General features: G+C 54.8%; 1 protein-coding gene across 1 annotated transcript; it reads right to left on the reverse strand.

Annotated features, from left to right (window-relative positions):
* Window positions 1-729: 729 nt before the first annotated feature.
* On the reverse strand, window positions 730-27,850 carry Cyth4 (cytohesin 4). The gene is made up of 13 exons (XM_059247171.1): window positions 27,752-27,850; window positions 21,975-22,057; window positions 19,996-20,060; window positions 18,828-18,894; window positions 17,385-17,503; window positions 16,369-16,449; window positions 14,771-14,883; window positions 13,120-13,268; window positions 7,304-7,415; window positions 4,572-4,648; window positions 3,388-3,459; window positions 2,866-3,020; window positions 730-2,200 (listed from the first exon to the last, which is right to left on the reverse strand). Exons 1-13 carry the CDS (start codon window positions 27,768-27,770, stop codon window positions 2,128-2,130), a joined length of 1,185 nt encoding a protein of 394 aa, XP_059103154.1. The 5' UTR covers window positions 27,771-27,850; the 3' UTR covers window positions 730-2,127.

Genomic DNA, 27,850 nt, shown 5'->3' on the forward strand with positions numbered 1-27,850 from the left:
CAGCCTCCAGACTTGTTTTGAGAGCAAGGCTGTGACCGTGGTCACAGGGCTCCTTGGCCCCCTGCTCTGTTACAGAGACCTTGGTACACAGTAAGCACTTAGTACATGGACCAAAAGAAGGAAAGTATAGGCAAGCTGAGCTGGTGCAGCCACAAGGATCCTCAAGGAAGGCCATAAAGGTGGGATTTTAGGCAGGGGCCTGGGTAATGGAGGCAGGAAGTGGCCTTAGGACTCAGGAGCACTGGACCACGAGCCCAGGTGGCAGGGATTCTGGCTTGGCCTGCCAGCGCCTGGTTCAGCAGGGACACTTTATAAACATCTGTGGGAAGGCTGTCAGCAAAGGTTACACCATCCTGCTCCATACTGGTCCCTGAGCCAGCCTGTGCTTGCATCCCTCCAGAGGCAGTGGGATCACTACCTCTCTCTTCTATGTCAGCCGCTCTATCTGTAGATAGAGCTGGCTTCTAGAAAATTCTGTCTTCCCCTGGGTGTAGTAGAATCAACTCAGCCTAGCCGCTACCCCTGCCCCAAAGAATCCCAGAGAAAGCCCAGCTCCTGGGGGAACTTCTGACCAGCATGGTACCTCCCCCAGTGTCCTGAAGATAAGGTTCTAGGGACCACTGAGTGCTCACTCTTCCTGGATGAGGGGGAGAGGTCCAGGGAGGGGTTAGGAGTGGTAGACACAATCACAGAAGGACAGCTTTCTGGCCACACGTTGGATCATGAGCTTTATTCTTGCTTCCAAGTGTCAGAACAGGAAATAAACTGATGCCCCCCCCCCACCTTGGTGCTGGGGAAGAAGAGGAGGGGGCGGCAAAGGTCCCACAGCCTCTGTACACACACACATGCCGGAGGCAGAGGAACATTTAAGGGTCATTTAACTCCTAAACGGGGGCAGCTGAGGTGGGCTCAGCTCAAGTCCCCAACTGTCCAGCAAGGGCTCTGTCTGTCGGTGCCCCAGCTCCCAGGAGTATGTCCGTCCAGAGACAGGAGTCTTACCCCCCCTACCACACTTCTCTTCCTGACCTTGAGGAAGTGTGCACATGTGGGCTCCTGCGGAGGATGAGGCAGCCTGGTCACCTGCTGCTTCTGCTTAGGGCCCGGGTTGGCCCAGGACACAGGGAGCCCCGTTTCTTGCAGCCTTGCTGAGGAGTTTTCTGGGGGGGGGGGCTCCTCAGGCAGGAGAGAAGGTACAAGCGCTCTCTAGGGGAGAAGTCTCCAGGTGAGGCCTCCCTGGGGACACAGGGGCGTGCCGTGTATGGAAAGCTGGCTTTGTTCTGGCAGGAGGCAGGAACAAGGAACCATTCTGTAGCCCTTCGCTACCCTAGCTTTGCCAGCCGGGCATCTAGTAGTGGTGCCATGGCTTGCAAGAGTCTGTCCAAGCATCATTCCTATGCTACCAGCTGGCTCACTGTGGCCTCCAGGCAGCCCTCCTGGTGGGCAGAGCCTGGAGCGTTTTCTCTCAGCTGTAGCTCAGATCTGCCAGCCGCAGATACCACCGCTGCCTCGAGGGTCCCCCCTGCTCCTCTTCACATGTCAACACCCTTGAAAATGGTGCCAGCAATGTCCTCAGAACCTCCCAGCACAGTCTGTCTGGTTCAGTCACCTGGTGTCCCAGGTCCCCCCGGAAGCCAAGCTGACCAAAGGCAGCCGGGGCCAAGATGTTTCCTGTCCAAACACCCCATTTTGTAAGACCCAGAGAAGGGCTGTGATTCAGCAGAGGGCTGTGTTCGAAGCTTCAGGCTCGGAGCTGGTGTGTATGCTGGTACCTGGTGCTGGCAGGGAGGGCCTGGCCCGGTCTGAGGGCCTGGGTGCCTCTGAACTGGAAGCTTCCAGGGAACCCATGCTCCTCCTGCTGGGGAAGGAGAGGGTGGGACACACTGGTAGTGGGCTCTGGGCTGGCTCGTCTTCCCGTCCTCACCCTCGGCTGAGGTTCTTATTGTCAAGCAGCGCAGGTATCAGGGGTTTCCCTGTGAGCTCTGTGCCCTCCAAGGTTCCACATCCCCCGTAGCCAGTTCCAGTGATGGGGAGGAGTAGGTTTGTGAGCAGGAACAGGTGCAGTGGGTGAGAGGTGTCTGTCCAGCTACCACAGGTCCTACGGGGTTGCCAGAGCCGCTTCCCGGAAGCTCACTGCTTGCTGGCGATCTTCTTTTTCCGAGCAGACAGCAGGTCATAGAAGGGGACACGGGTGATGCTGGCCCTGGGGGTACGGGAGGAAATGAGACTTCAGGGCTTGCTGGAATGTAGGACTTCCGGACTTGTGATTTGGGGGGTGCGACTCCCAGGGAGGTGTTGGCTCACCCCGCTGCACAGAAAAGGCCAGGGACTGATAGAGGGAAATCCTGCTCTGTGAGCCTCGTCTCAGGCAGGCCCAGCAAGGACAAGCCCTCAGGTTAGGAGGTGGGAGCCCAGCAGAGACCGCCCCACTCCAGATTCCTTTTCCAGCCCCTTTAGAGAAGCAGGGGAAGCAAGAGAGCTCGTGGAAGAGCCAGCTGGGCCCCTCACTGCTGGGGGGCTCTGGCCAAGGCTCTGCCATCTCTGGGCCTCTCTAATTCTTCAAGTTTCTAGGACATGGTCCTTGTCCAGTGGCCACACATGCCTTCTAGCTGACAGGTCTTCCACTTGCCCATGTCTCCCCTGGGGCTGAGCTCCTTGCAAGTTCCCGGGCCCTCCCACTGAGCCCGTGAAGTTGGTTTCTTCCTTCTGTATTAACTAGGCTTGATGTGGCGCCTGGCTCAAGAACCTGCCCACCAAAGGCCACCAATAGGAGGGAGACCTGGAGTTCGAGTCTTTACAGACGAGGAAAGAAGACCCCAAAGAAGCAGGAAGGTGACAGGAGGCGTCCAGGGTCCCGGCCGCTCTCACCTAATGGCCTCAATCCACTGATCGCGCTCCTCGGCGTTGGCGGCTGAGATGCGGTAGGACTCGTGTTTCCCCTCCACCACCTTGCCATCCCCGTCAGTCTTGCACGCCTTTATCTTCTGGCCCCGGCATTCCGGGTTGTACAGCTCCAGGCAGAACTGTGGGAGGGGCCAGGTGAGGGCAAGGTTGAGGGACAGGCTAGGCCACCCCCTCCCCACGGTGTGGGGGGACACCGAGGCGAGAGCAGCTCTCCCACAGAATGCCCTTCCCCCACAGCTCAGGGGGAGAGGACACCAGGCACCTGCTATGTACCAGGCTCCCTAAAATCCCATGTAACAGGTGGGGGAACCAAGGCTCAGAAAAGAGCTGTGACTTACAAGTCCCCCGGTTTGTGCCAGAGCCAAGCTCCACAAGACAACTGAGGCTTGCCCTTTTCAATGACACTGACCAGCCTGGGTCCAGAGCTCTAGGAGAGACCCTACAGAATGGCCCAGCTGTGCTGGGACCCCCCAGCTTGACTCTCACCGGCTTCTTGGGGTCATCCACCTTCTGCACTGAGAGGTTCTCCAGAGGAATGATCCCCCGAGGCTCCTTGTCCTGATGAAGTGAAGTCAAGGACAGGAAATGTGAGCTTAGGGCCTCCCCAGATCACATCTCTAGACTTTCCAGTCATAGACAGACATACCACTAGACCCTGTTTGGGATCTGGGAGACCCAATTAAACTTTTTTTTTTTCCATTTTTTATTGTATGTGTATAGGTGTTTAGCCTGAATGCATGTAAATGCATCACATGTGTGCAGTGCCCACAACAGCCAGAAAAGGGCGTCAGATTCCCCCCCGGGACTGGAATTGCAGATAGTTATGAGCTGCCATGTAGGTGCTGAGAATTGAACCCAGGTCCTCTGGGAGAGGAGCCAGTGCTCTTAACTGCTGGGCCATCTCTCCAGCCTATCTATCTATCTATCTATCTATCTATCTATCTATCTATCTATCTATCTATCATCTATCTATCTATCTATCTATCTATCTATCTATCTATCTATCATCTGTTTGTCTGTCTGTCTATTTATTTATTTTCTGAGGAAGGATCTTGTTGTGTAGCCCAGGTTGGCTTTGAACATGTTAGGACCCTCTTGCCTCTGCCTTCTAAGCCCTAGGATTATGGGTATGAACCCCTATGCCTAGCCTTTAGGCGATCCATCCATCTTTGAACAATGATTTTTTTTTTTCAGTGCTGGGAATTGACCAGGGCCTCACACATGTAAGGTCTACACTCTAACACGGATCTATAGCCCCAGCCCAGGAAACACAACTTAAAGTCAGTGCTCCCTCTTGCCCAGCCCCTCCTCCTCTTTGCAAGCCCTCCATTCTCCTCATCTGTGAAATGGGAGTAGAGAGGAGCTGAGTACTTTGAAAGGGCCCGGCACTCTCTGGTGGTGGCAGCAGCGGCTGGAGGGGCTGGTCTGTCGTGGCTGCTTATATTCTTTTTTTTTTTTTAAACAGCACATAGATTATGTATTTATTATGTATACAGTGTAATAGTGTTCTGCCTGCATGTATGCCTGCACGCCAGAAGAGGGCACCAGATCTCATTACAGATGGTTGTGAGCCACCATGTGGTTGCTAGGAATTGAACTCAGGACCTCTGGAAGATCAGTCGGTGCTCTTAACCTCTGAGGAAGTCTAGTCCCACCCCCGACACACTCACAGTGGTGAACTCAAAGTAGTAGAGACAGTTGTCTGTGAGGATGAACCAGCGTCGCTTCCATGTCTTCACACGGCCCCCTGAAAGAAGCCGGCAGAACGTGGTAGGTCAGCCTTCCTCCTCCCGGGCCACCATGTTCCCTCATAGGCGAGCTGTGGAGCCTTGTGTGCATCCCCTGTTCCTCAGGCCTCCAGATCCATCCTTTCTAGATGCCAAGCGTAGCAGCTCCCATCACCCCATTGCCTTGCATTTGGGTTCCCAGAGTTAGGTAGAGGGGACAGTGGCCACTGTCACCTGACCCCCACCAGAGCCCACTCAGACCGAGGCTTGCTTTATGTGTTTATGGTAGTTAGCATTGACTGTCAAGGTGAGGGAATCCAGAGTCCTCTGGAAATGAGCCTCGGGGCATGTCCACGAGGAAGTTTCCAGACTGAGTCAGCTGAGGTGGGAAGACACAGTTTAAATGTGGGCAGTCCTGTCCCGGGGCTGGAGTCCCAGAATGAAAAGGGAGAGAGTGAGCTGAGCAACAGCCTTCATGGCTCTCTGCTTCCTGACTGTGGACACGATGTGACCGGCCACCTCAAGCTCCCGCCACAAGGAGCTCTTCCCTCAGAGCCAAACACACCTTTCCTTCCTTAAGCTTGTTTGTTAGGCATGTTGTTGCAGCACTGGGAACCGTAGCTAACACAGCTTTATCAGGCATGGAAAAAAATGAGGAAGTGAATCCTTGTGGCCATCCAGGAGGAGGAGGGCCACTGGCGACCCCATACTTATAGATGAGGAAGCCAAGGCTGGGAAAAGCTAGACCATGTGTCCGCGGTCCTGTGCATTCAAACTCCAGCGTTGCTGCCCTGGAGCCCAAGCTTTCTGCCATGTTGTTATGTGGCTAGTACTCTCTGGGTCACGGTCGCCACAGTCCGACTGCAGAAACTGGTGCTGAAGAGTGGGATTGTGAGCTCCGCCATGAGGCTCTGCTGCCCCTCTGCTGGCTGGTTTTGTGACTCGGAGATACTCTGGGGGCTGAGAGCTGGCGTCTGGGGCAGTACAGGAGGCCCACAGGCCTGTAGGAGGAGAGGCTGGGGTGTGGTGACAGACAGAAGGCTTGGTGGACATCTGGGATTTGGGTGAGTCTGCCACAGTCTAGGTAAGTGATGGAGGCTGCCCAGCTGAGGCCCTTCCTCCAAGATGAGGCATTTTTTCTTCACCTACCTCAGAGGACCACAGGCCCTGGCTGGCTGGTTCTGCTAGGGTGGCTCCTGGGATTGTTCCTGGAGGAGGCAGGGCTCGCTGCTTCCCTCAGCCATGGGGAGCACTCATCATGGCTCTTTGTCTGAGCTACAATCCCTCTCTCCCTCCTCCTGCTTCAGGGACATCCAGCCCTCAGCTGCCCTAAGTATGACACTTGCTGGCTGTGTGACCTTGAGAAGATGCCCTAACCCTGCCGAGTCTTGGCTTCCAGAGAATAAACTACCCCAAAATTGGGCTGTTCAAGGACCAGCACCTCATGTTCAATAGTCCTGAACAGAGGGACCCTGCTAGACTCTTCTCTCCGTCCTCTGGGAGAGAAACAGAACTGTCCACAGAGCCTCTGTCCCCTACTGCTCCCTTACATCTAGCCTCCCCCTGCCACCTGCACCCCCAAGACAGATGGATGGGTAAAAGGGTAGGTGTTTTATGTATACATGAGTGGGTGGATATATGGAGGGGTGGATGTACAGATGGATGGGTTGAAGGGTAAGCGTTTTTTATATATACATGAGTGGGTGGATATATGGAGGGGTGGATGTACAGATGGATGGGTTGAAGGGTAAGCGTTTTTTATATATACATGGGTGGGTGGATAGATGGATGGGTGGATGTACAGATGGATGGGTTGAAGGGTAGGTGCTTTTATGTACACATGAGTGGGTGGATATATGGATGGGTGGATAGAAGGGTAGTTGTTTTTATGTATACATGGTGGGTGGATATATGGATGGGTAGATGTATAGGTGGATGGGTTGATGGATGGGTAGATAGATGAATGGGTGATGGGTAGGTGGAAGGATGGATGGGTGGATAAAGGAGTGTGTGGGCTGGGCGGTGGTGGCACACACCTTTAATCCCAGCACTTGGGAGGCAGAGGCAGGCGGATCTTTGTGAGTTCAAGGCCAGCCTGGTCTACAGAGTGAGATCCAGGAAAGGCATAAAGCTACACAGAGAAACCCTGTCTCGTAAAACCAAAAAAAAAAAAAAAAAAAAAGAGTGTGTGGATAGATAGATGGGTAGGTGGGTAGATAGATGGGTGGATGGATAAATGAGTGGAGGGAGGGGTGGGTGGATGGATGGATGAATGGATAGATGTGTAAGTGGATAGGTGGATAGATGACGAGATGGGTGTGTGGACAGAAGAGTAGGTAGATGGATGGATGGGTAAGTGGAAGGGTGTGAGTGGAGGGGTGGGTGGATGGATAGATGAATGGACGGCTAAGTGGATAGGTGAATAGATGATGAGATGAGTGGATGGACAGATGAGTGGCGAGGTTGATGGATAAGTAGGCATGAATGGGTAGGGTAATGGGTGGGTATATGGTGGCTCAGAGGGTAAGTGAGAAGAAGGGTGGAAAGGGTAAGTAGATGCTGGGCTGGGGGCCAGGTGACCAAACACTGTGCAGGTCCACTCCTGAGGTATATGCACGTGTGTCAGCCACACGTGTGCAAGTGAGCTTATCAGAGTGTGTGCACAGAGGTCTTACCCAGCTTGAGTAGCCAACCTTCACGGTCAGGGTTGAAGAAGGTGTGGGTGAGGTCACCACCATCATCCTCCGGGATGGAGAAGGGTTCACTCTTGATGCTGTCAAAGAGGTTCTGTCCAAGAGGATGGAAAGGATGGATTTAGTCCACTGAGTTTGGGCCCTGGACCATCTGGCCTGTGTGTCCTTGAGCAGGTCAGCCCTCTCCTAGTAAACCTACTCCTGGGCCATTCTTGTGAAAGTTTCCCTGTCCCCTCAGGTGACTGATACTCTCCTTTGCACTGGCTACACCCATACCCTTGTACCCTTCTACTGTGTTGCCCCAGGGCAGAGTGAGCAGGGTAGGTGCCTTAGGTTTGCACATGGGGACACAGACACACATCCCCACCCTCCCTGGGCACAGCAGCTGGAGTAGGGACTGCTTCAGGCGGTGCTCATGATGGGAGATGCCCCTCTTCTACTTCGGTGGACAGTAGACCCTTCTAGATCACACATGCTGGGGTGAGGGTAGAGGAGGCCCTGGGGAGGAGGAAATTGACTGCTTTAGGCTCAGAGGCCCCAGCAAGAGAGGTCCCCAGTGGAGTGCTGACTACAGTGTCTATCCAGGATGGGCTCTGATTGCAGGGGTTGGGATGTAAAGGGTCCCCCAAGAGCTGACTTCAGTCCTCCATGGATAACTGTCTGGTAAAGCTGCTTAAATACACAAGGTATGACCCTGAAGGGTGATGTGTTCTCTGTCAGGGAAGGAAGGTATGCAAGCCAAGGATGAGATAGCCCCTACCCTAGGGAGTGGGTGCAGACCCGCCAGAGTGTTTTGAATCTTCTTGGGGCACTGGGCTCCCCCAGCACTGGGATTGGACTTCTAACATTCTGACGTGTTCCCGCTTGTTAAAGCCAGAAGGCAGTGTGCAGTGCAGCCATTACCGATCAGTGCATCTGGCTTTGCAGAAGTGTTTCTCAGTATTGCAATGGATGATTTCACACCTTTATGTATATATGGGTGGGTGGATATTCAGATGGATGGGTTGGTAGATGAATGGATGCCTGACTCCCCTTTTTTACTGCCATTCTGTCCTTTGTCCGGGGGTCCCCATGGGGTACAGGCCTAAAGCTAGTTTTCCTGAGTCTAAGGAGGTGTGGCTGGAGCAAGCCTTTAATATCCCTCTCAACCTCACTGTGGTGTGGGGGTGAGAGAAAAGTGGGGATCAGCTTCTTTTTGGCTGGGGTGGAGGTAGGGGTGCATGGATGTGGGGGTGGCAGTCTTTACCTTGGGAATCCCCAGGTGGCCTAGCTGGTGGAATAAGCGTCTGAGACAGGAAGGCCCTAGCAGGAGGTGAGCTGTCTGCTCAGACAAGTATTAGCAAGGCCCAAGGAGGCTTCAGGGTGGCAGACGGGGCCTCAGCCTCTGCTAAACCCACAGGAGTACCTGGAAGTTTCTGCGGTCACAGTATCATCGTGTGTATTCCGCCTCACAGAAACAGCAGCACACCCACACTTCCTGTGTCTTGAAAACACCCTGAAGTCCCTGTCACTGAACAAACCACTGCATAGAGACCTCTCAGGGCCCTGGGTGTACAGCATGGCCTTTCTTTCCCTGGGGCTCTGGTGCCCTGTCCCAGGATCCCTTCTCTCTTTTCTGTCTAGGTTGTTCAGTGAGTTGGGCACCCTCCTCCACTCCCAGGTGCCAGGAGGGGACAGTGACTCCCCTTTGGCTGTTTAGAGCCTTGCATCTTATGTGCTACAGGGACTAGTTTAGATAGAAACACGTGACCCCAACCAGTCAATAGGACTTAATTCCAGGGGTTTAATTTTTCTGGGAGAAGCTAGCAGCCTAGAGCTACTTGGGCATCTTTGTAGTAGCCAGGGTCTAAGAGACAGCCAGTGTGCAAGTCCAGCTTCCTGTGACATGCAGACTCCTCAGGCCACCAAGCCCCTGGATCTAGCCACACTCAAAGCCAACAGTCTGAAGGCAAAGGGATCCCCGTTCTTCTTAGAGATATTAGTTGTGATTCTCCCAGTCAGTGTGGCAGGACAGAAAGGCATGAAGAAAGAGACATCAAAATTTACATATGGGGCTGGAGAGATGGCTCAGTGGTTAGGAGCACTGGCTGCTCTTCCAGAGAACCTGGGTTCAATTCCCAGCACCCACATGGCAGCTCACAACCATCTGTAACTCAGGTTCCAGTGGATCCGACTCCCTCACAAAGATGCAGGTCAACACCAATGCACATAAAAATTTTAAAAAAAGAATTAAAAAAAATTACATATGATGGACCAGCAAGATGGGTCAGTAGGTAGAGGCGATTGCTGCCTAGCTGAAGACCTGAGTTCGTTTCTTTGGAGAGAGAGAGAGAACCAATTCCTGAAAGTTGTCCTCTGACCTACATGTACAGAACCTGTAGAAGACCCTCCATCTCCAAATGCTGGAGAAGGTGTGAGGGACCCCGAAGGATGAGGACTTGGTGGCCTGTAGCTCTTGACTCTCAGTCCTGTCCCAGCTCTCTTGCCCACCTCCATTCCCAGAAATGCTTTTTTCTTCCTTAATAAACTCTATTTCTATCACGATCCGTGTGTCCCTGGCCCAGTTCTGTGCTCCGGGACACAAGAGCCTGGAAACCTCAGTGGACCCCTTCTGGATTCAGTTCCTCATCTGTGACAGGGGGTGGTAGCATGCTCAGGCCCTCTGTCCTCAAAAATCTTACTTTCTGGTCTCTGCAGGGGGCGGAGCTCTGGAGTCAGACACAGCTCAAGCTGGGACTCTCTTATTACAGACATGAAGTCTCGGGTTAGCTACCTCCAGTGGCACCCTGTGACCTTAGCTGGACCCTGGGAACAGGGTGTGTGTCGGGGGGCACAATGGACAGCATGCCTAGGACACAGTCTGCTCTGACAGGGAAGTCCAGAATGGCCCTGGGGGAGCTGAGATTCATCCCTGTGCCCAGCTCCTAACTCTTCACCTAGAACCTTTTAAGTATTGTGTCCCACCCAGCCTGCTTGTTCCTTATAACCACAGTATCTCTCTCATAGTCTTTGCTACAAGAACGCCTTCCAGGGCTGTGTGGCCCTGGGGTGACCTCTCTTGGGGCATACATCTGTGTAAATTTACTTCTGCCTCTTGGTGTACTTTAAAGCATTTTGGGGCTTCCTAGAGAGTTGAGCAACAGTGGTCCATGGAGAACTCACTTCTGCAAAGAGACAGCGTGACACTGGGTTCTGGCTTTTTAAAAACATTCAAATGAAGCCAGGGAGAAGGTGAGAGGATCTTGGTGGCTGCCTGTGAAAACCTGGGATGGCTCTCAGAGCAGGCCTGGGCACTCTGTGACATAGTTGGGGAGGATTCTCTGTTCACCAGCCACTGCCTAGGAGCTCTGCTAACTCCTGCTGGAGGGGTCCCGGAGTCCAGCTGCAGGCTGAAAGACAGCCAGCTGGCTGAGGCTCTGCCTGGCTCTGTGCTGCCGACCAGGGCGCCCGACCCCTCCCAGGCCTCCTGGACAGGGTGGAAGTTACATGGAGATGACAGAGTAGGTCACCTGCAAGAAAGTTCCAGCCTGGGCACATGAGGAAGGATCTCTGGGTGGAAGGCAGGAACCATCGGTCAGCGGGAGGCCCTGCACATTCAGGGCACCTGTGGGAGGCATGGTGGTTCTGCCCCCAAGTGTGATGCCTCTAATGTGTGATGCCCCCAAGTGTCATACCTCTAATGCTCCAGTCTGCTTGGAGGGCTCCAGTTCTTTGTTTTTGTCTTTTTTTTTTTTTTTGTCTTTTTTGGCTTCTTTTTTCCTTGTTTGTTTTGAGACGGCATCTTCTGTAGCTAGCCTCAAACTTGCTATGTAGCTAAGGCTGCCTTTGAACTCCTGATCCTCCTGTCTCTACCTCCTGAGTACTGGGATTATAGGTGTGTGCTACAATGCCTGGTTTATGCTGGGGATTGAACCCAGGGCCTTGTGCAGGCATGGCAAGCACTCTACCAACTGAGCCACATCCCCAGTCCGTTCTTAATTATTCTTTCTGATGATATTGGGCTGCCTTTAAGCCTGGGTTGTGAGCAGGGCAGGCCTTGCCCTTAACATTAAAAAAAAAAAGACTGCTCACAGCAGCCGTGATTCAGGCTGATCACCCCCACTCTAGGAGGGAGCAGTGGACTGAACCCCGGGGAACCACCCAAGGCCACCCAGCAGTTGCATAAAGGAGATGGGGCTGACCAGAGCTCCAGGTGGCTCCTGCAGGACCTGTGTTCTGTGGGCTACGGGGATGCAGTGCTCAACTCTGAGGGGCCCAGCTCTGATCTGCGGGCTGTGTCCTTGCTCACCGCTCTGATGACCGTGATCCTGGGGAGACTTTGGTGCTCTGAGTACCAGGTGTCTCTCGTCATTGTTGGATGGTATGACTGTTTCTCACCAGGCCAAGCGTCTGGTGTTTGTACCACCTGCTTCTGTGCGCTCCTGAGGCTGGCCTTCAGCACTCAGACACCCTGCCCACGTCTACCCCATCTCAGGGCAGCACACTGGATGCTGACTCCTTTCCCAGCTACACTCTGCTTTCTCCTTCCCGGATGCCCTTGCCTTGCTTCTCCAGGAAGACTCTTGTACTGGTTGGTTTTGTGTGTCAACTGGATACAGCTAGAGTCATCAGAGAGGAAGGAGCCTCACTTGAGGAAATGCCTCCATGAGATCCAGCTGTAAGACATTTTCTCAATGGTTGATCAATGGGGGAGGGCCCAGCCCAAAGTGGGTGGTGCCATCTCTGGGCTGGTGGTTCTGGGTTCCATAAGAAGGTGGGCTGAGCAAGCCAGGGCAAGCAAACCAATAAGCAGCACCCCTCCATGGCCTCTGCATCAGCTCCTGCCTCCAGGTTCCTGCCCTGCTTGAGTTCCTGTCCTGGCTTCCCTTCGGTGATAAACCCTTTCCTCCCAAACTTGCTTTTTGGTCATAGTGTTCAACTGCAGCACTAGAAACCCTAAGACAAATCTTATCCAGTTGTCTAAGCCCAGTATGGGAGCCACCTGCCCCAGCCGGGCTTCTGGTTGACACTTTTGCCTGTCCCCTCTCTGTAGTAAAGCTCCCACAGTCAGCATGGGTGACATCAGTGGGCTTCGGGGGTTGAGTGTGGGTGTAATTCATGTGTAGATCCCTTGGACTTGGTCTAGGCAGGACCTGTATGGAGTCATCCCTGGATCCCTGTGCCCAGAACACTGGTGCAGTGTAGTGGGGATGGGGTGTTGGGGTAAGGGGACAAGAGACTTGGGACTAGCCTTGCTGTAGAGCTAGTGGGGACTTTTGGGAGATTGGCTTTCTCCCTCTGAGGACCACAGCCAAGCATTTTCTCCTGAGTTGCAGAGAAGCTGGGATTCTATGCTTAGGAGGCACTGTCCTCTTTTCCTGGGGGGCTCAGGATGGATCCTATGGCCTGTGCATGCCTTTGAGCCACACTCCCAGCCTCAAGTATTATTTGGGGGAAGTGTAAATAATGGCTGGCCAGGGTTCCCCAAAATCTAAATCTGAAGGACTTCCTGGGGTCCACCTGCAGTCATCCTTGTCGAGATGAGGCCATGTTGAAGAGGCCCACCTCACAGTAGTGACTAGCCTGGCGGACCCTCGCGCCCGGGATGGGACTCCCAGAGGACCAGTAAGATACTATGTTCTCTCTTTTTTTTTTTTTTTCCCCCCCAAGACAGGGTTTCTCTGTGTAGCTTTGCGCCTTTCCTGGAACTCACTCTGTAGCCCAGGCTAACCTCGAACTCACAGAGATCCGCCTGGCTCTGCCTCCCGAGTGCTGGGATTAAAGGCGTGCGCCACCACCGCCCGATACTATGTTCTCACCCTCAGCTGCTCCTCAGGCAGGTCACTGCCATTGTTGATACCGCGATTCATGGACACGAAGCGCTCGAAGGGCGGTCTGTCCCGGACGTTGGGGTTGTGTAGGCCGGTGTTGAGCATGATGACGGAGAAGGACAGCACGTAGCAGGTGTCTGTGGAAACTGGCACTGGTCACAGTCCTGGCCCAGGTCACTGTCCCCCTCCTCTGTCCCAGTCCTAGCAAGGCCCTGAAGGTCCGCCCCGCCCCCGGCTGAGCGTGGCGGCAGACGTTCAAGGCCCAGCCTCTCCTCCCACTCCTGCGAACTTCAGCTGCAGCTCTGCCCCCTGCGGCTCTGCCCTCCTTCCCTTTCAGACCCTGCTTGCCGTCAGCTGCAGCCCTTCCAGGCCCGCCCACTCTGTTCTCTGCCTCCTGGGAACAGGAGCTCATTGTCAGCCGCCCCGTTAGTTAGTGGCTTGTTCTAAGCTGCCTGGTGGGTCTCCTTGCCAGCAGTCTGCTGCATTGTGCAGACGTGCGTGCGTGTGTGCAGGCTTGGGGGGTGTGGCTGCCATTCGGGGTCTTCTGAGGATCCAGAACTTGAGGGGGCAGTTCCAACCCCCTGACCTTCAGCCTGCCCACGTGACTCTCGAAAGCTGATATTATAGGAAGCGGTGATGATTCTCCCTTCCACAGCAGTGGCTCCGTCCTGTGCTCAGCTCTCGGCACCTCCAGGCCTATCCTGGGAGACAGGTGCGGCGGCTACACCGCCATCTTAAAGATGAGACACATGCTCCAGGTCACGCAGTGACAAACTGATTGGCTGACTAAAATGCCTTCCATTCAACCTAGCCTGACTGACTGGACTGCCTGACACAGGGTCTCACTTGAAACCCAGGCTAAGACTTGAACTGGCAGCAATCCTCCTGCCTCAGCCTCCCTAATGCTGATATTATAGGTGTGTGCCACCACCCCTGGAAGTCGCAGGCGACCAAGAGGAACTGATGTCCTGCCCTCATCGAGTGTTTAGGTGCGTGAAACCTGCAGGCAAGCAAATGCCGGTTCTTAGGTCGTGGCCAAGTGTGGCAAAAGCTCTCTGTTGTCCTCCGCACAGCAGAGAGGGAGCAGTCTGCCCTGGGACAAGTGGCTTCCCGTCGGACTCTGGCTCTTGCTTCACCAGGGACAATCTGCTGCTGAGCTTAGAGAGTGATGTTGGGATTTAATGATCCTGACAAGAAGGTCCAAAGGCACATTGCGTATGAAGTGCCGGGAACACGGGAACCCCCTCACACGCTTGGCTATTGCTGTGTGGTAACTCTTGAGCCAAAGAAGAGGCATGGCAGGTGGGCCGTGGTGGCCCCCCCCATCCTGTCCCTATCCCAATATTTAGTGACCCTTGGAGATGGAGGTATGGGAGACTGCACCTGTGGATCACCGCCATGCCACTTGCCCCATATCTGCCCTTCCAAGGATGCACTGGGGTCTTTAAGTGAGACATTAAAGCTTCTCCCCTTATAACTTCCTAGAGAACTCCTAGTTATTCTTAAAAACCTCGCTAGACCTCGTTTCCTCCCAGAAGCCTTCCTGTACTCCACACTCCCACACTCTGCACCAATTTTCCCTGCTCCTTCCCCCGAGGACCGGGCTCCAGACAGGCATGGAGCGTGAGGAGCTTGTCACCTGTGGACCGGAAGACACCTGGGTTACAGAGGCAGTAGCGAGCAGCGAAGGCCTCCATCATTCGGTCAATCTTCTGGGCCTCACCAGGCAGCCGGAAGCTCCACAGGAATTGTCTAGGGGAACAGGGCCATGGTCAGGGAAGTGGGTGGGGCTCTCAGTGGCACTGGGCAGTGCCCTGCCTCTGTCCCTGTGAATGAGAACCCGTGACCTCCTCTAGGCCCCCAACATGGGGTGCTCTGCCTCTGTCCTTGTGAATGAATGGGACAGAGTGTGACTTGGTGTCAGCCAAGCTTTCTTGTCTCCACAGGTCACTTAAAACCTGCTCAGCAACAGTTTATTGAATGAGTAAAGGAATGAATGAATGAATGACTGGAGATGAGTGATTCCTAGGCTCTTCCCCCAGGAAGTCCATACTCCCTGGATGGATGGATGGCAGTGACCTCCTCCTCCTCTGCCTTGCAAACTCCTACTTATCCTTCAAAGCCCAGCTCAAATGCCTCTCTTGGGAGCAAACGTCCAGCAGCAGCTTTAAGACTCCCTAAGCGACATGAAGTTTTACTAAGACTTAGAGATGACACATGGGAGTGACCAGCTATGGCTGGTTACAACTCCTTCCTTGTTTAGTGCTTCTGTCTGCTGGATTTGGTGCTGATTTGGCTCAGGGAATCTTCCTTCCTTCCTTTTCTTTCTTTCTTTTTTTTTTTTTTTAAAGATTTATTTATTTATTATGTATACAGTGTTCTGTCTGCATATATGGCTGCGGGCCAGAAGAGGGTGCCAGATCTCATTACAGATGGTTGTGAGCCACCATGTGGTTGCTGGGAATTGAACTCAGGACCTTTGGAAGAACAAACAGTGCTCTTAACCTCTGAGCCATCTCTCCAGCCCCGTCTTTTTTTCTTTTTTAAGAGGAAGTAGCCCAGGTTAGCCTGGAACCTACTACGTATTCCAAGCTGGCTGGAGCTCACAGCAATCTTCCTGCCCAAGTGTCATGATTACGGGTGTGAAGTGCCACACCCAGCATTGAGGTTCCACCCCCCCCCCAACCCCCGGAACTGAGGACCGAACCCAGGGCCTTGTGCTTGCTAGGCAAGCGCTCTACCACTGAGCTAAATCCTCAACCCCTAGGTTTCTTATTTGTGCCTTGCCCTGGGTCACATGGGGAATGAATGGTAAAGCTAGGGTCTGGAGAGGACATTATGGTTTGGGGGCACGTGCTGCTGACTCGGGCACCATGCTGTGCCCGTGAATGTGAAAACACACATAGTGACCAGTTTTGGAATCAGGCCATCATAAGCAATAGCAACCATGTTCTACGTGGAGCTGGACGCGGGGATAAAGTGCACACGTGCTTGTCTAGAAAGTGCTAGCACACAGCACTAGAGTCTCCAGACGGCCAAGAGGAAGGGTGTTGCAAATATCTCAGGCCTTAAAAATGGTGGAGCAATGAGAGGCAGCTGCAGGCTTCCAAGCCTGGGATTCTCCTGCCTCAGCTCTGCAGGGCTGTGCTCTCCCAGCTCAAGCTTCCTCCTCTGCATGCAGCCCTGGGTTGGATCCCCACCCCCACGGCCACCATGTCTCCTGCCTGGACCACTCACCTGAGGGCCTGAACGAGGTTGAGGTTGGCAAACTCGTGGCAGTCCACAAAGGCCTGTAGGACCTGCAAGTTGATGGGGTCCCTGGAGAGGGACAGGAGAAGGGGGGATACTTGGCAACTTGCATGCATGCACGCATGCATGCACACACACACACACACACACACACACACACACACACACACACACCAGCCCTGGGCGGTAAGCTCTGGGTTTGGACCTCTTGGGCCCCTGAGTCAAGTTTTCCCTTGGTCACTTCCTGCCTGGTGACCCTACTCAAGCCCCTGAACACCCCCACACTCCAGTTTCCTCATCGGCCGCAGGAGAAGCAGGGTTGTCTGTTCCCTCCTTCTCCCCGGCTCTCAGGTCAGGGGCTTGTGTGCCGCCTCACTCAGAAAGTGTGGGAGAAGGGCGGGTGACTCACTGAGCCTCCTCCGCTGTGGCCCGTCCCTTCCACCAGTCAGACACTCCTGTCTAGAGCCTCCACGGATCCCCCTGCCTCGCCCCCTTCCTCCCTCTCCTCCCTCACGGTCCTTCATTCTCTTCAGCCTGCTGTGAGTTGAGCTGCTTCTGCCTTCGGGCCTTTGGCATTGACTGTTCTCACTGCCTGGAACCCTCCAGTGGGCACTGCCCCCACTTCCACATGAACTGAAACCAGAGCCCCCGCTCAGAGCCCTGCGCTCTTTGGCCTCCTTTCTGCCGCCTTCTGTGAACCGGACAGAGCTCATTTCTGTCCCTGTCCCGGGCAGAAAGCACCGGTCTCTGAAGATAGGAGTTTGACCGTCTTGTCTTATACAGCTAGCATTTGGAAGAGAGCTCAGAGCACAACAGACACAAACAACATATTGAATGAATGAGTGAATGAATGAATGAATGAATGAGTGAGTGGATGAATGAATGAATATGCCAGCCTGAGAGTCAGGGCTCAAATCCCAAGCATGATGGCTTTCCAAGCACCCTGAGTGACACCTCCACCCCCACAACCCCCGCTTCCCGCTCCCTGTCTGGGGTCCTCTTACTTTTCTCCCAAGTAGGTGCCAATGGCCGTCTTGTTGAGGCCGTCACCCTTGTACAGGAACTGGGCGATGTCCTGGACATCAGAGGTCAGCAGCTTGTGCTCAATGAGATACTGGATGCCCTGGAGGTAACACAGAGCCTCATGTGCAGCCCCCATAGCATAGGCCCCTGGTCGGGGAGGAGGGGAAGGGGGGGCTGGTATTTGGACTCTGCACAGCCTGTTCTGGGACAGTGCCCTCGAGCTGCCTTTGGGAGGTGGTGAGCTCCCCGTGTCTGGAGGTATGCTAAGAGAAGCGCTAAGTGAAGTATGTTCATGGCGGGGTCTCTCCAGTCTGGCATGCATAGACCGCACCCTCCCATGGCTGCTGGGAGTCACAGTGCTAAGACTTGGTGATTCGGCCTCTCCTTTTGTTCCCTCCAAACTCTTATTATTTCCAATAGTTTCATTTCATCACACTAGCAATCTAGGCCCATTGTGTGAAAGTCGCACAAACCAGCTAAATCAAAAGGGGAGGAGACTGTACAGACCCCACCTGGGAGGTAGCCAGCTTCCATGGCGATGACCTTCACTCCCCTTCTCCAGGAGATGGGAGGGCAAACCACGCCTCCTGTCACCCTGAAGCTGGCTTTGCTCATTTCATAGGCTCATGACCCCCTCTCATTGCTACCCAGGCGCAAAGAATCGCCCCTCTGATGTGTGGGGGTCATGGACTGGTCTCTGGTGTTCTGGGTTCTTGTGTCCCTGCTGCTCTTAGATGGAAGGCTGAGGATGCAGGGCATCCTGCGGCCAGAGCTGGGGACATAAGTGCACATTTGTTTGAGGGGAGGTAAGTGGAGCCGTGGTCCAGGATCTGTGGCTGTGACAAGTGAACACATGCAGCCGAGGGAGTCTCAGCCAGAGCTCGACATTCCCTGTGGCCGCCTGGACCCTTGCCCTAGCACACAGTGTGTGGCTTCCTCCTGTGGCTGCCCCTGCTGGAGAGGGAGCCTGTGGCCACCTGGCAGAGTGAAGGGCTACAGGCTGGTTCTGAGGTCATGGGCAACCAAGCTTCAGAGTGGGTTTCTGCAGCCTGGGCTTGGAAGACATGCTAGGGACAGAATTGACTGTCTAAGGGCCTGACTGCCTCAACCCTGTTCCAGAGGAGGGCATAGGGCCAGGGAAGAAAGGGAACGGGGGGGGGGGGACCTCCACAGCCTCCCATCTTTGGGCTGCACTGCTGTGGAGTGGACAAAGGCCAGGCTCAGCTGGGAACCAAAGGATTGGCCCTGAGGGGTCTCAGCTTGCTCCTCCGTTGGGTGGGTTGTGGGATCAGCTACAAAGGTACCCAGAAGGCAGCCTCCTCCCTTAGCTCAGCTGTGCACCTTGATGAGGCCCATGCCCCCCTCCTGTGGCCACCCAGTTGCCCACTTTGGTGGGATCCAAGTCCCCTCCCCTGGATATGTACCTTGGCAGGGTCCATGTTGAATTTCTTCCGCCCGATACACATCTCCTTCTCTTTCTGCGCCATCCGGCTGTGAAAGGGGGCATATCAACATGGTGACTTCGGATGCCACCGTCCCCCACAAGCCCTCAGGGGGCCCTCCTCAGGAGAGTCAGCATGCCTTGGGAACTCCACACGTATCCCCAGCCCCTGTATCTGGACCACCTGGGAAAGCAAGAATGGGGTGGGAGGTGCCGAGGGGCAGGGCTGCAAGCTGAGCACTGAACTCTGAGCCCCGCAGGAGCCCAGCAGAGTTCACTGGGGAGGATGCAGAAGGCTGGGACATAATGGGGCCGGCAAGGACGTAGGCTGCTCCTGAGCATAAGTCTTGCTATACTCTTGGGCCAGGCCACTAGAGGTGAGTCCCTTCATCCCTCCCAGGCCTGAGTTTCCTTCTCTGCAAGAACCACCTGCAGCCCTCACCCAGGGTAAGTGTATGTTCATGTGCATGCATGGGTGTGCATGCACAAGAGATGCTGGAGAGGCAGAGGTCCTGGAGGTGGGGCAGGCAACCTGCACACCGTGCGTAGATCTGTATAGTTCAGTGCCCTAGAGTCCTAGCAAGCACGTCCAGCCTACTGGCCACACCTGGCTGCATTTGGCCCAGGCGAGCTATGAATGCCACCCAACACAAAGGCAAACTTACTTAAAACACTGAGATTTTTTTTTTCCAGTTTGTAGCTGCAATGTCGTTTTGTTGGTTTTACAGTGTCGAGAGGTTGTGGTCTAGGAGGTTGTGTGAGAACCTAACCTTCTCCTTATACGAATGGGCATTTGTCCTAGGCAAAGAATCAGCAGGACCCTTCCTGTGTGAGGGATGATGGATGTGGGATGAAGTGGGCCAGTGGAGCCTACTCCAGGCCAGGCTTCTGGTCCCCAGTTACCATAGTTACTTCACCCTCATGCAGGGGAAGTTTCTTTGCTCATCTGGTTCCAGCTGCCCCTGACCAGGGTGGTTGTGTGGGGAGGTGGGGTGGAGAGGGAGAGAATGGGGGTCGCTTGAGAGTCAGTGGGGAGTGGTCCAGACAGTCTGGATGGGGCTGTGGTGTCTCCTTGGGTCCTCCCACCACCCGTGGCACAGGGGGAGTGAGATGTACCCAAGAATTGTCTTCCCAGAGGCCGGGCCCCTCACCTCTCCTCGGTGTTCTCAAAGCAGTCGATTTGGGCAAACACGTCTGCAATTTCATCCTTCAGCTTCTGTGGATACACATTCAAGGGTCAGCCTGGAGGTCAGGATGTCCCCGCAGTCCCCACTCGGCCTGTGGTTCGGGCCGCTCCCTGTGTGCTTCCCTCAGCCTTCTCAGACCCTTTCCTTCCCATGCCTTTTTACCCTCAGAGCAGGCGCTCAGTGCCCCTGTGTGCCCTTGTCCTTCCACGGGCCCTTGCCTCAGGGGTGGGAGTCCCTATGCCCACACCTAACCCTATTTCCAGCTTGCTCTCACTTCCCACACTGCCAGCCACTACCTTCTATGTCCACCAACAAGCCCTCGCTCGACCTGGCTGGCAGCTTCCCATAGAAGCATGGCACGGCTCTCCCTCATTCAGAATCCCTCCGTGGCTCTCTATGGCCACCTAGGGAACAGATCACACACTTCCCATCTGGCACCACATCTTCTCTGTCACTTGTCAGTAAGTGCTTGTCACATGCCGGGTGCTATGGGTACCTCAGGGCCTGGGCAGCACAGGCCTCTCAGAACCTGTGCACTTCCATGGATCAAAGGGAAGAGGAAATGGCCATGGCCGATCAAGCAACCACATGTCTGCTGTGCTGACTCCAGGCCTGCGCTGCTCTCAATTCCACCCCAGCCTGCCTCAGACTCCAGGGACTGCCCAGTGCAGAGGAGGCCCCCAGTTTGCCCACCAACCAACATTTGCTGGACCGCTAGGAGGGCCGATGTCCTGGTACCCCCTGCAGGCAGTAGATGAACAGGGCAAGTGGCCCAAGAGGCACCCACCCTCTCCCCAGGATGAGGGGTTCTGGGATGTGGTACTCCTGGGCTGTTCCTGGAAATCAGAACTGGCACAGTACCCCTTGCTCTGGGGTCACACAGATCCTGTTCCCAGGGATCTTGGCCTGGCTTCCACCCACAGATATAATGGGGGCACACTCACTAGTGCTAATGAGTACCTATATGCTACAGCTATGGGGCTGGGATCCAGCGGTGAGCAAGGCCCAGACTCTGTTTTCATGGAGTTCGAGTTTGGGGACGTTGGGATCATGGGCGGGTGGCTAAGGGGCGAACGAAGTAACTTTGCAGCAAGTGACCACAGCAGTGGCAGAGAAAGAGCCTGACACATGCACATGCTCACTAAGATACTAGCAGAGTGGGTGCTTTGGTGTGGAATCAAGTGTGCATGTGTGTCTAGGTGGCAGGCGGCCTGGAGGAGGAGGAGGTAGAACCTTGTCTGGGAAGGAGACGAGCAGGAATGTGAGAACTGGGAGGGGGGACCCCAGGTGGAGGTAGGAGTGTATGCAAAGGCCCAGAGGATGGACTGAGCAAGGCACGGTTGAGGAATCTGAAGGTCCCTGATAATCATGGGAGTGATCATCTTAAGAAACTGGTAAACTCACAAGAGCTGAGCCCAGGGTGGGAGTGACCTTGTCCAAAGGTGGGAGTAAGGCTGGGGTCTGAGCTAGGGTGAGGGGCTCTGGGACCTGGAGTTGAGATGAGAAGAGTCGGTGGTCTGGGACTGGTGGGCAAGGGGGCTGATGTCTGGGTCTTGGGGGTGGAAGTGGGGACTGGTGCCTGGGCCTTTGCGTGGGGGAGAAGACAAGGTCTGACTGGCTTTCTGAGCATTTGGTCAGGAGAGTAGGCAATATGATAGTGTTTAGTGGCTTGTGAGTGTGTTTAGTTTGGCAATTAATATGAGTGTGCATGGGTCTGTGAGTATGAGCATGTTTGGATTTATAAATATGTGTGTGTGTGTGTGTGTGTGTGTGTGTGTGTGTGTGTGAGAGAGAGAGAGAGAGAGAGAGAGAGAGAGAGAGAGAGAGAGAGAGCATGTATGGGTCTGTGAGTGGGAAGATGTGGGTCTGAGTGTGAACATGTATGAGTCTATTGCATGTGAGGGTGTGTGGGTCTATGAATGTGCACATGTGTGTCCACATACCTGGATGTCCTCCAGTAGTTGCTTCCGGTGCCATTTGATCTGCTGTAGCTCCTTGACCTCCCCACTGCTGAGCTCAGCTGGATCTGGAGAGAGAGGAAGATTGCTTGGTTCTGCATTACAGGGCTCCTCCCGGGGAGGCCCCTGAAACAAAGTGAGGACCATGGTGCTGGAGCTAGTGAGTCACTTGCAGTCACCCCTGGGGCCTGACTGAATGCTACCACCACCGAGAGGCACTCTTGGATATCCCTGTCCAGGGTAGCCCCACTTCTCCATCATAATTCCTTTTGTTCCCTGGAGAGAGATTTCCTCTGGCTTTTGTGGGGTCACCTGGCCACACCTAGCTGCAAGGGAGGCTGGCAAATGAACTTTACTAAGATTATCCTGTTGTCCTGACTTTGTAAGAAGGGGAAACAGAATGGGGGGTGAACATTAGTCTCTGCTCTCAGACACTGTGGCTCAGAAAAGAGGAGTAAAACTGGCTAAGGTTTCACAGGGGTGAAGCCACTGCGTCTGCTGGGACCCTGGATTGGACAGGCTTCCAATCTTGTGCCATCCCACTGGCCCCCAAAACAAAGTGAGACCCATGGTGCTGGAGCTAGTGTGGCTCTGACTCCCCCACCAAGACAATGCTCACTCACACAGAGCCAGGCATGGCAGCTCACACTTGCAATCTTAACATTCGGGAGGTTGAGGCAGGAGGATTACAAGTTTGAGGCCAGCCTGGGTTATAGGGTAAGACACAGTCTCAAAAAAAAAAAAAAAAAAAAAAAAAAGAGCAAAAGCAAACAACCAACTATGGCCAACAATATGGGCAGCTAAGGAACTCCAGACCTTCCCAGAAAGACCACACTGAAGATCTCGGTCAAGGTACCTGGCTCACCACTTCCTGTGGTTCAGGAAGAGAGGGTGCCCCTGAGTTCCTGGCAGTAGTGACTAGCTGAGGCCAAGGCCAAGCAAAAGGACAGTGGAAAGATGGTGGGCACAGGTTGGGAGGAGACATGGGTGGCTTTAAGGAGGAGGGTGGGCACAGAGTTACAAGGGTCACCAGCAGGCAGGCATGCAGGAAGAGTGTGAAAACAACACCACTAATGGCCTGGTCACCAGCCTCCTACTGGGCCACCTTGGCCCTGCCACAGTGAAGGAAGTGGCCACATGGTGTGGCGAGAAGCTGAACTCCTTCCTGGGTCCCTTGACTACCACTCATCAATGTCCAACCAGCCAGCTGCAGACACTGGCACTGAGCCACGATTTCTCTGGCAGGTCCATGGACCTGAACGTTTGCTTTCGCAAAGACTAGCCAGTCCTTTTTTATTTTTATTTTTGTATTGCTAAGGATAGAACGCAAGGCTTTGAACATGCCAAACAGATTCTCGACCACTGAGCCCCATCCTGGCCCAGCTATTCATGTTGGCTGGAGTCTACAGAAGTTCATGTAGACATGGGTAGCTCTGCTCCTTTACCTGAGGGCTTTCACACACCATGGGACCACGTGAAACCAAAGGGCTTCTTTCCCAGCAAAGGCTGTGTGCAGTGGGACCTGCTTGTCCCCCGCACTTGTCACCACCAAGGCCTGCTGGAGAACGGAGCAGCCTCATGGGGAGGTGTAGCGGAGAAGGTCCCCTGCTTGGATGGCCCCTCCAGGACACTTGTTGCCCCTCCCCATTACGCATGCAGCTGGTTGCAGGCTCCTTAAGCAGGAGTGCTGTCCTGGTGGCTCAATGGGACTTTCTTTTTGTCCCGGCCAGGCTAGAGGTCTTGTTCAAGGTGGGCCAGAAAGGGCTGAGACACAAGTCTCATTGAGGTCCAAGCCCCCAAACACCCGAGGAAACCAAGTCATTTAGTCCTTGTGATTTCTTTTTAATAGGGATTGTTTTCAGTTTAAGACACAGGGACTCAGGAAGATGAGGTGACATATCCCAGGTCGCACAGCTGGGAAGAGGCAGTGTGGGATTCCAACATGTGTGTGTGTGTGTGTGTGTGTGTGTGTGTGTGTGTGTGTGTGTGTGCATGCACGCGCACATGCATGTGTGTGTTGTGAGAGTGAATGCGCATGCATGTTCACCTATGTAGAGAACAGAGGCTGACAGCATGCATGTTCTTCTATCACTGTCTATCTTCCTTTGTTGAGACAGCGTCTCTCACCAAACCCAGACTGGCAAGCCCCACCTGGGTCCCAAACAACTCTGGGAATTCCCCTCCACTCAACCTCTTCCTAAGCTCTAGGGGTGGCACCCTGACCCCAAGCACCTTGACGCCACCTCCCTCTAACCCTTAGACCCCGCCCGCCATCACCAGGTCCGGTCACTCTTCCATTTTCATGGCCCCGATCGTCATCCAACTACCACGGTGGAAGCTGGGCTTTCCAGTGCCACCCTGCCTCCCTGCGTGTGCCAGCCCCGAGTGCTCCCGAGTGCTCAGCTGAGGACCCACTGTGTGCACTTCTTCTGTCTCTCAATCCCCACTGCTTTGAAGAAGGGATTTCTAACTTCCTCCTATATGTGATACTCTTGGGGTTCAGAGAGGTTCGATGACCTCCCTCAGCCAGCACAGCTGGATGGTGGTGGAGCTGGGATTCACACTCCACCCACCTGGGGCCAGAGCCTACAACCCTTCTGTAACCTTGTGAACCCCACAAGCCCGGGTGTTCCGACCCTGCGCCAACCACAACAGTGTGAGGAGGAGGAAGCTGCAGGAAGGTGCCAGCAGCAGGACCTCCTTTTGTCCTACAAGTCAGTGGACATCTGGGGAAACTGAGGCACAGGAGTGGCTGGAAATAGATACAACAAAATAGGGTTCCTAGGGGAGTGGACAGTGCAGGGGCTGTGAGGTGTGGCCTGAACCTTCCCCGCTCAGCTGTTCTCAGGCTCTGCGGTGGCCAAGTATTCAGAGACCCTCAGAGGAAACTGTCCCCTTCTCCCCAAGCCCTGACGTCAGTGGGTTTCGGCTGTACACGTACATCTGAACCCCAAAGACAGCAGGCCATGATCTCCACAGGTCGTGGGGGCCACAAGGACCCTCTGACTGTCAAGCTGCTTGTCAAAAAGCGGAGGTTCCCCCTCTCTCCCCTCCCCCCCCCCCCCCCCCCCCCGCTCCAGATCTAAGGATCTAAGATCTAAGATCAGAGGGCGATGAAGACACTGCCAGGCAGTGGCCACCTCTGACGGGACCCACCAAGCGTGGGGTTCAGGCACTGGTTAGGGTCCTGGGAGGGGCTGTTTTGAAGCTGTTTAAACACTGGAAACATAAAGACATACCACCATAGCATGAGCATCCCAGCCTCCCCAGCCTCCCATCACCCTTCACCCCTGCCCACTCTACCTTCTGTGCTCCCAGCCTCCCGTCACCCTTCACCCCTGCCACTCTACCTTCTGTGCTCCCAGCCTCCCGTCACCCTTCACCCCTGCCCGCTCTACCTTCTGTGCTGCCCAGCCTCCCGTCACCCTTCACCCCTGCCCGTTCTACCTTCTGTGCTGCCCAGCCTCCCGTCACCCTTCACCCCTGCCCGCTCTACCTTTGTGCTCCAGTCTCGGCCAGTGAGTGCCCCGTGCCTAGTGCCCTGGAGCCCCCGCCCCCGCTCCTCACCACTTCCCCCTTGCCCTTCCTCTTTTCCATCTTATTTTTAGTGCCTGCCGCCCTGCTTCCAGGACAGCTGGCTCCACTTCCCCTTTCTCGGCGGAGGGGGTACCGCTGGGCATACAGGGAGGGTTCTTCTGAGGGACACTAGGGAAACGGGGCAGCAAGTGGGGGCCACGAGTGCAGCTTCCTCCCCCCCCCCCAGAGGCCCCTGTGTTTAACCCACCCCCTCCTTCTGTCCACCGCTGGCCTTCATCAGGCCGGCCTTTCTTGTGCTCAGGGCTCACCTTCAGAGGGTGACCTGCTTCAGACCTGCTGCCCTGCCCTCCAGGCCCATGGCAGGAGCTGGGGTGGGGTGGGACAGCTTGGGAGAGTCTTTGTCACCATCCCCATCCGTAAACATCCCAAGGAGACTGAGGCCCGCTGAAGGAGGAAGTCCAGCATTGCAGGACAGACTTCCACATTCTCAGAGGCAGGCCAGGAGGACCAAAGGCCAGCCATTCACAGACAGTGAATCTGAGGGGAGTCCCCCGCCACCATGGACTTCTGCGGGACCCTTCCCAGCCGCCTCCTCCAGGAAGTCCCAGCCCCCTCTCCCCGTTTGTGCCAGAGGCGGGTGTGGTCAGGTGTGGGTCACAGTCCCCTTTCCTTCCACCCAACACCCTGGAGTGTTTGCTCCCGTTCAGCTCCTGTGTTTTGAAGCTGTTTGTAAAGTGACCGAATAAATGGAACCGAAAGACAAACCAGTCCGTGGAGACGCCAAACCTTCCACAGATTGGCCCTTGTCCATCCGTCTGTCCTAGGCTGGCCTGAAGTACATCCCACCTTCTGCAGCCCCTGCCTAAGGTGGGCCCTTCTTTTAGGCTCTTCTTGCTAGATTGTTTATTGGCCTTATGACCTGAGCCTAGTCAGGTCTCACCCTTAACTTCTGAGAGTCTCAATTTCCTTCTCTACACAGGTGTGGACTGTCCTGTAACCCCATGATGTCAGGACCTCAATGAGTAAAGGACTCTGTCTTTCCCTTTGCCCCCGAGTGACCTGGGGTGGGACCCGCCTGTCAACTGTCACCCTTTGCCTTCTCAGTGGCCCTGAACCTCAGCCTAGTCACTCAGTCTCTGAGGGACTGGACTCACCTTCCCCTCCCCCACGAACCCGCAGAGAGACAGAGAGAGTCTAGGTTAAGGAGATCCTCGGGTAAGGGGACCGAAGCCCCAGCCTCCCCTTATATCACATCCCTCACAGCTTCCTGTGTCTGGTCCATAAATGAATGGCTGCTGAAAGAGCCTGATGGGTCTCCGGGTTTCTGGGATCCCGAGCACTAGGCATACATAGCCTCTGGGGGTGCCCGGTGCCTGTGGGTGGGGCCAGGCTGCTCAGAGTTAGGTTTCATTTGGAGAAAGACATCAGTCTGGACCACCTCAGAGTTACATAGACCTGGGGATTCAGATAGCTGCCACTGTCCCTCAGAGCCTAGAGCTCCAGGGCGACTTTCTGAGGCCGAGGGTACAGGGGCATGGCTCCTTCCACAGCCCTGCTCTCTGCCCCTGGAGAACCACACCAGCTTGTCCCTCCTGTATCAACTTGGCAGCCTCCTTTTGTTGGCCCTCAGACCCACCACCCTGGCCACTGAGTGAATGACGCCTACCACATCAGGGCCTCACTGTACATGTTACTCCTTCAGACAATGTCCCCAGCCCCCATCAAAGGCCACCAGACCCAAGAGCAGAAAAAGTGCTATAGGGCCCTTGCACCATCCAGATGCACGTCACCACCAACAGTATTCACCTTCATCAGAAGCCATTCTTTCCAGCTGCCTCTGGGCCCTTGCGGAGGCTCTTCCCTCTGCCTGAATACTCTTGCTCAGAACTCCCAAGGATCCTCTCTGCGCTCAAGCTGTGTCCCCTGGAGGCCTCTCGATACCTTCCTCCCTCGTCCATGTCCTGTCTTGTTCTTAAGCCCACTTGTTACATCACCGTCCATCCCGTAGCTGACCCAGGAGGTCAGCGGCCACTCCGATCCCTGTGAGACCCTGGGACCAGTAGCCCAGCCTGGTGCCTGCCTCTGCACACAAGATTTGATGTTTGGGACTGGTTCAAACCAGTTTTACTTCTGGGCCGTCCAGGGCCCTCCCTTCAAGGCTCTCACTGCTTCCCTGTTCTGCAGGAGGAAACGCTGAGGCCCATGGCTGGGCTCCATTCACTTACCTGCACGACACAGGTCCATTCTGAAGCCCTGGGGGAAGGTGGTCCAGCTGTTTGTCTTGCTAGCCCAGCTGCTGCTCTGGTGGGTGGCCGACAGGGCTG

Source organism: Peromyscus eremicus, chromosome 20, assembly GCF_949786415.1.
Source record: "Peromyscus eremicus chromosome 20, PerEre_H2_v1, whole genome shotgun sequence".
NCBI lineage: Eukaryota > Metazoa > Chordata > Mammalia > Rodentia > Cricetidae > Peromyscus > Peromyscus eremicus.

Excerpts from the sequence above, each read along its gene's own strand:
- Cyth4 (XM_059247171.1), bottom strand. Across the intron at positions 3,460-4,571 it reads ACTACTTTGAGTTCACCACT|GACAAGGAGCCTCGGGGGAT; the intron begins GTGAGTGTGTCG and ends TCACTTCATCAG. Across the intron at positions 2,201-2,865 it reads CAGTGGATTGAGGCCATTAG|GGCCAGCATCACCCGTGTCC; the intron begins GTGAGAGCGGCC and ends CCGTACCCCCAG.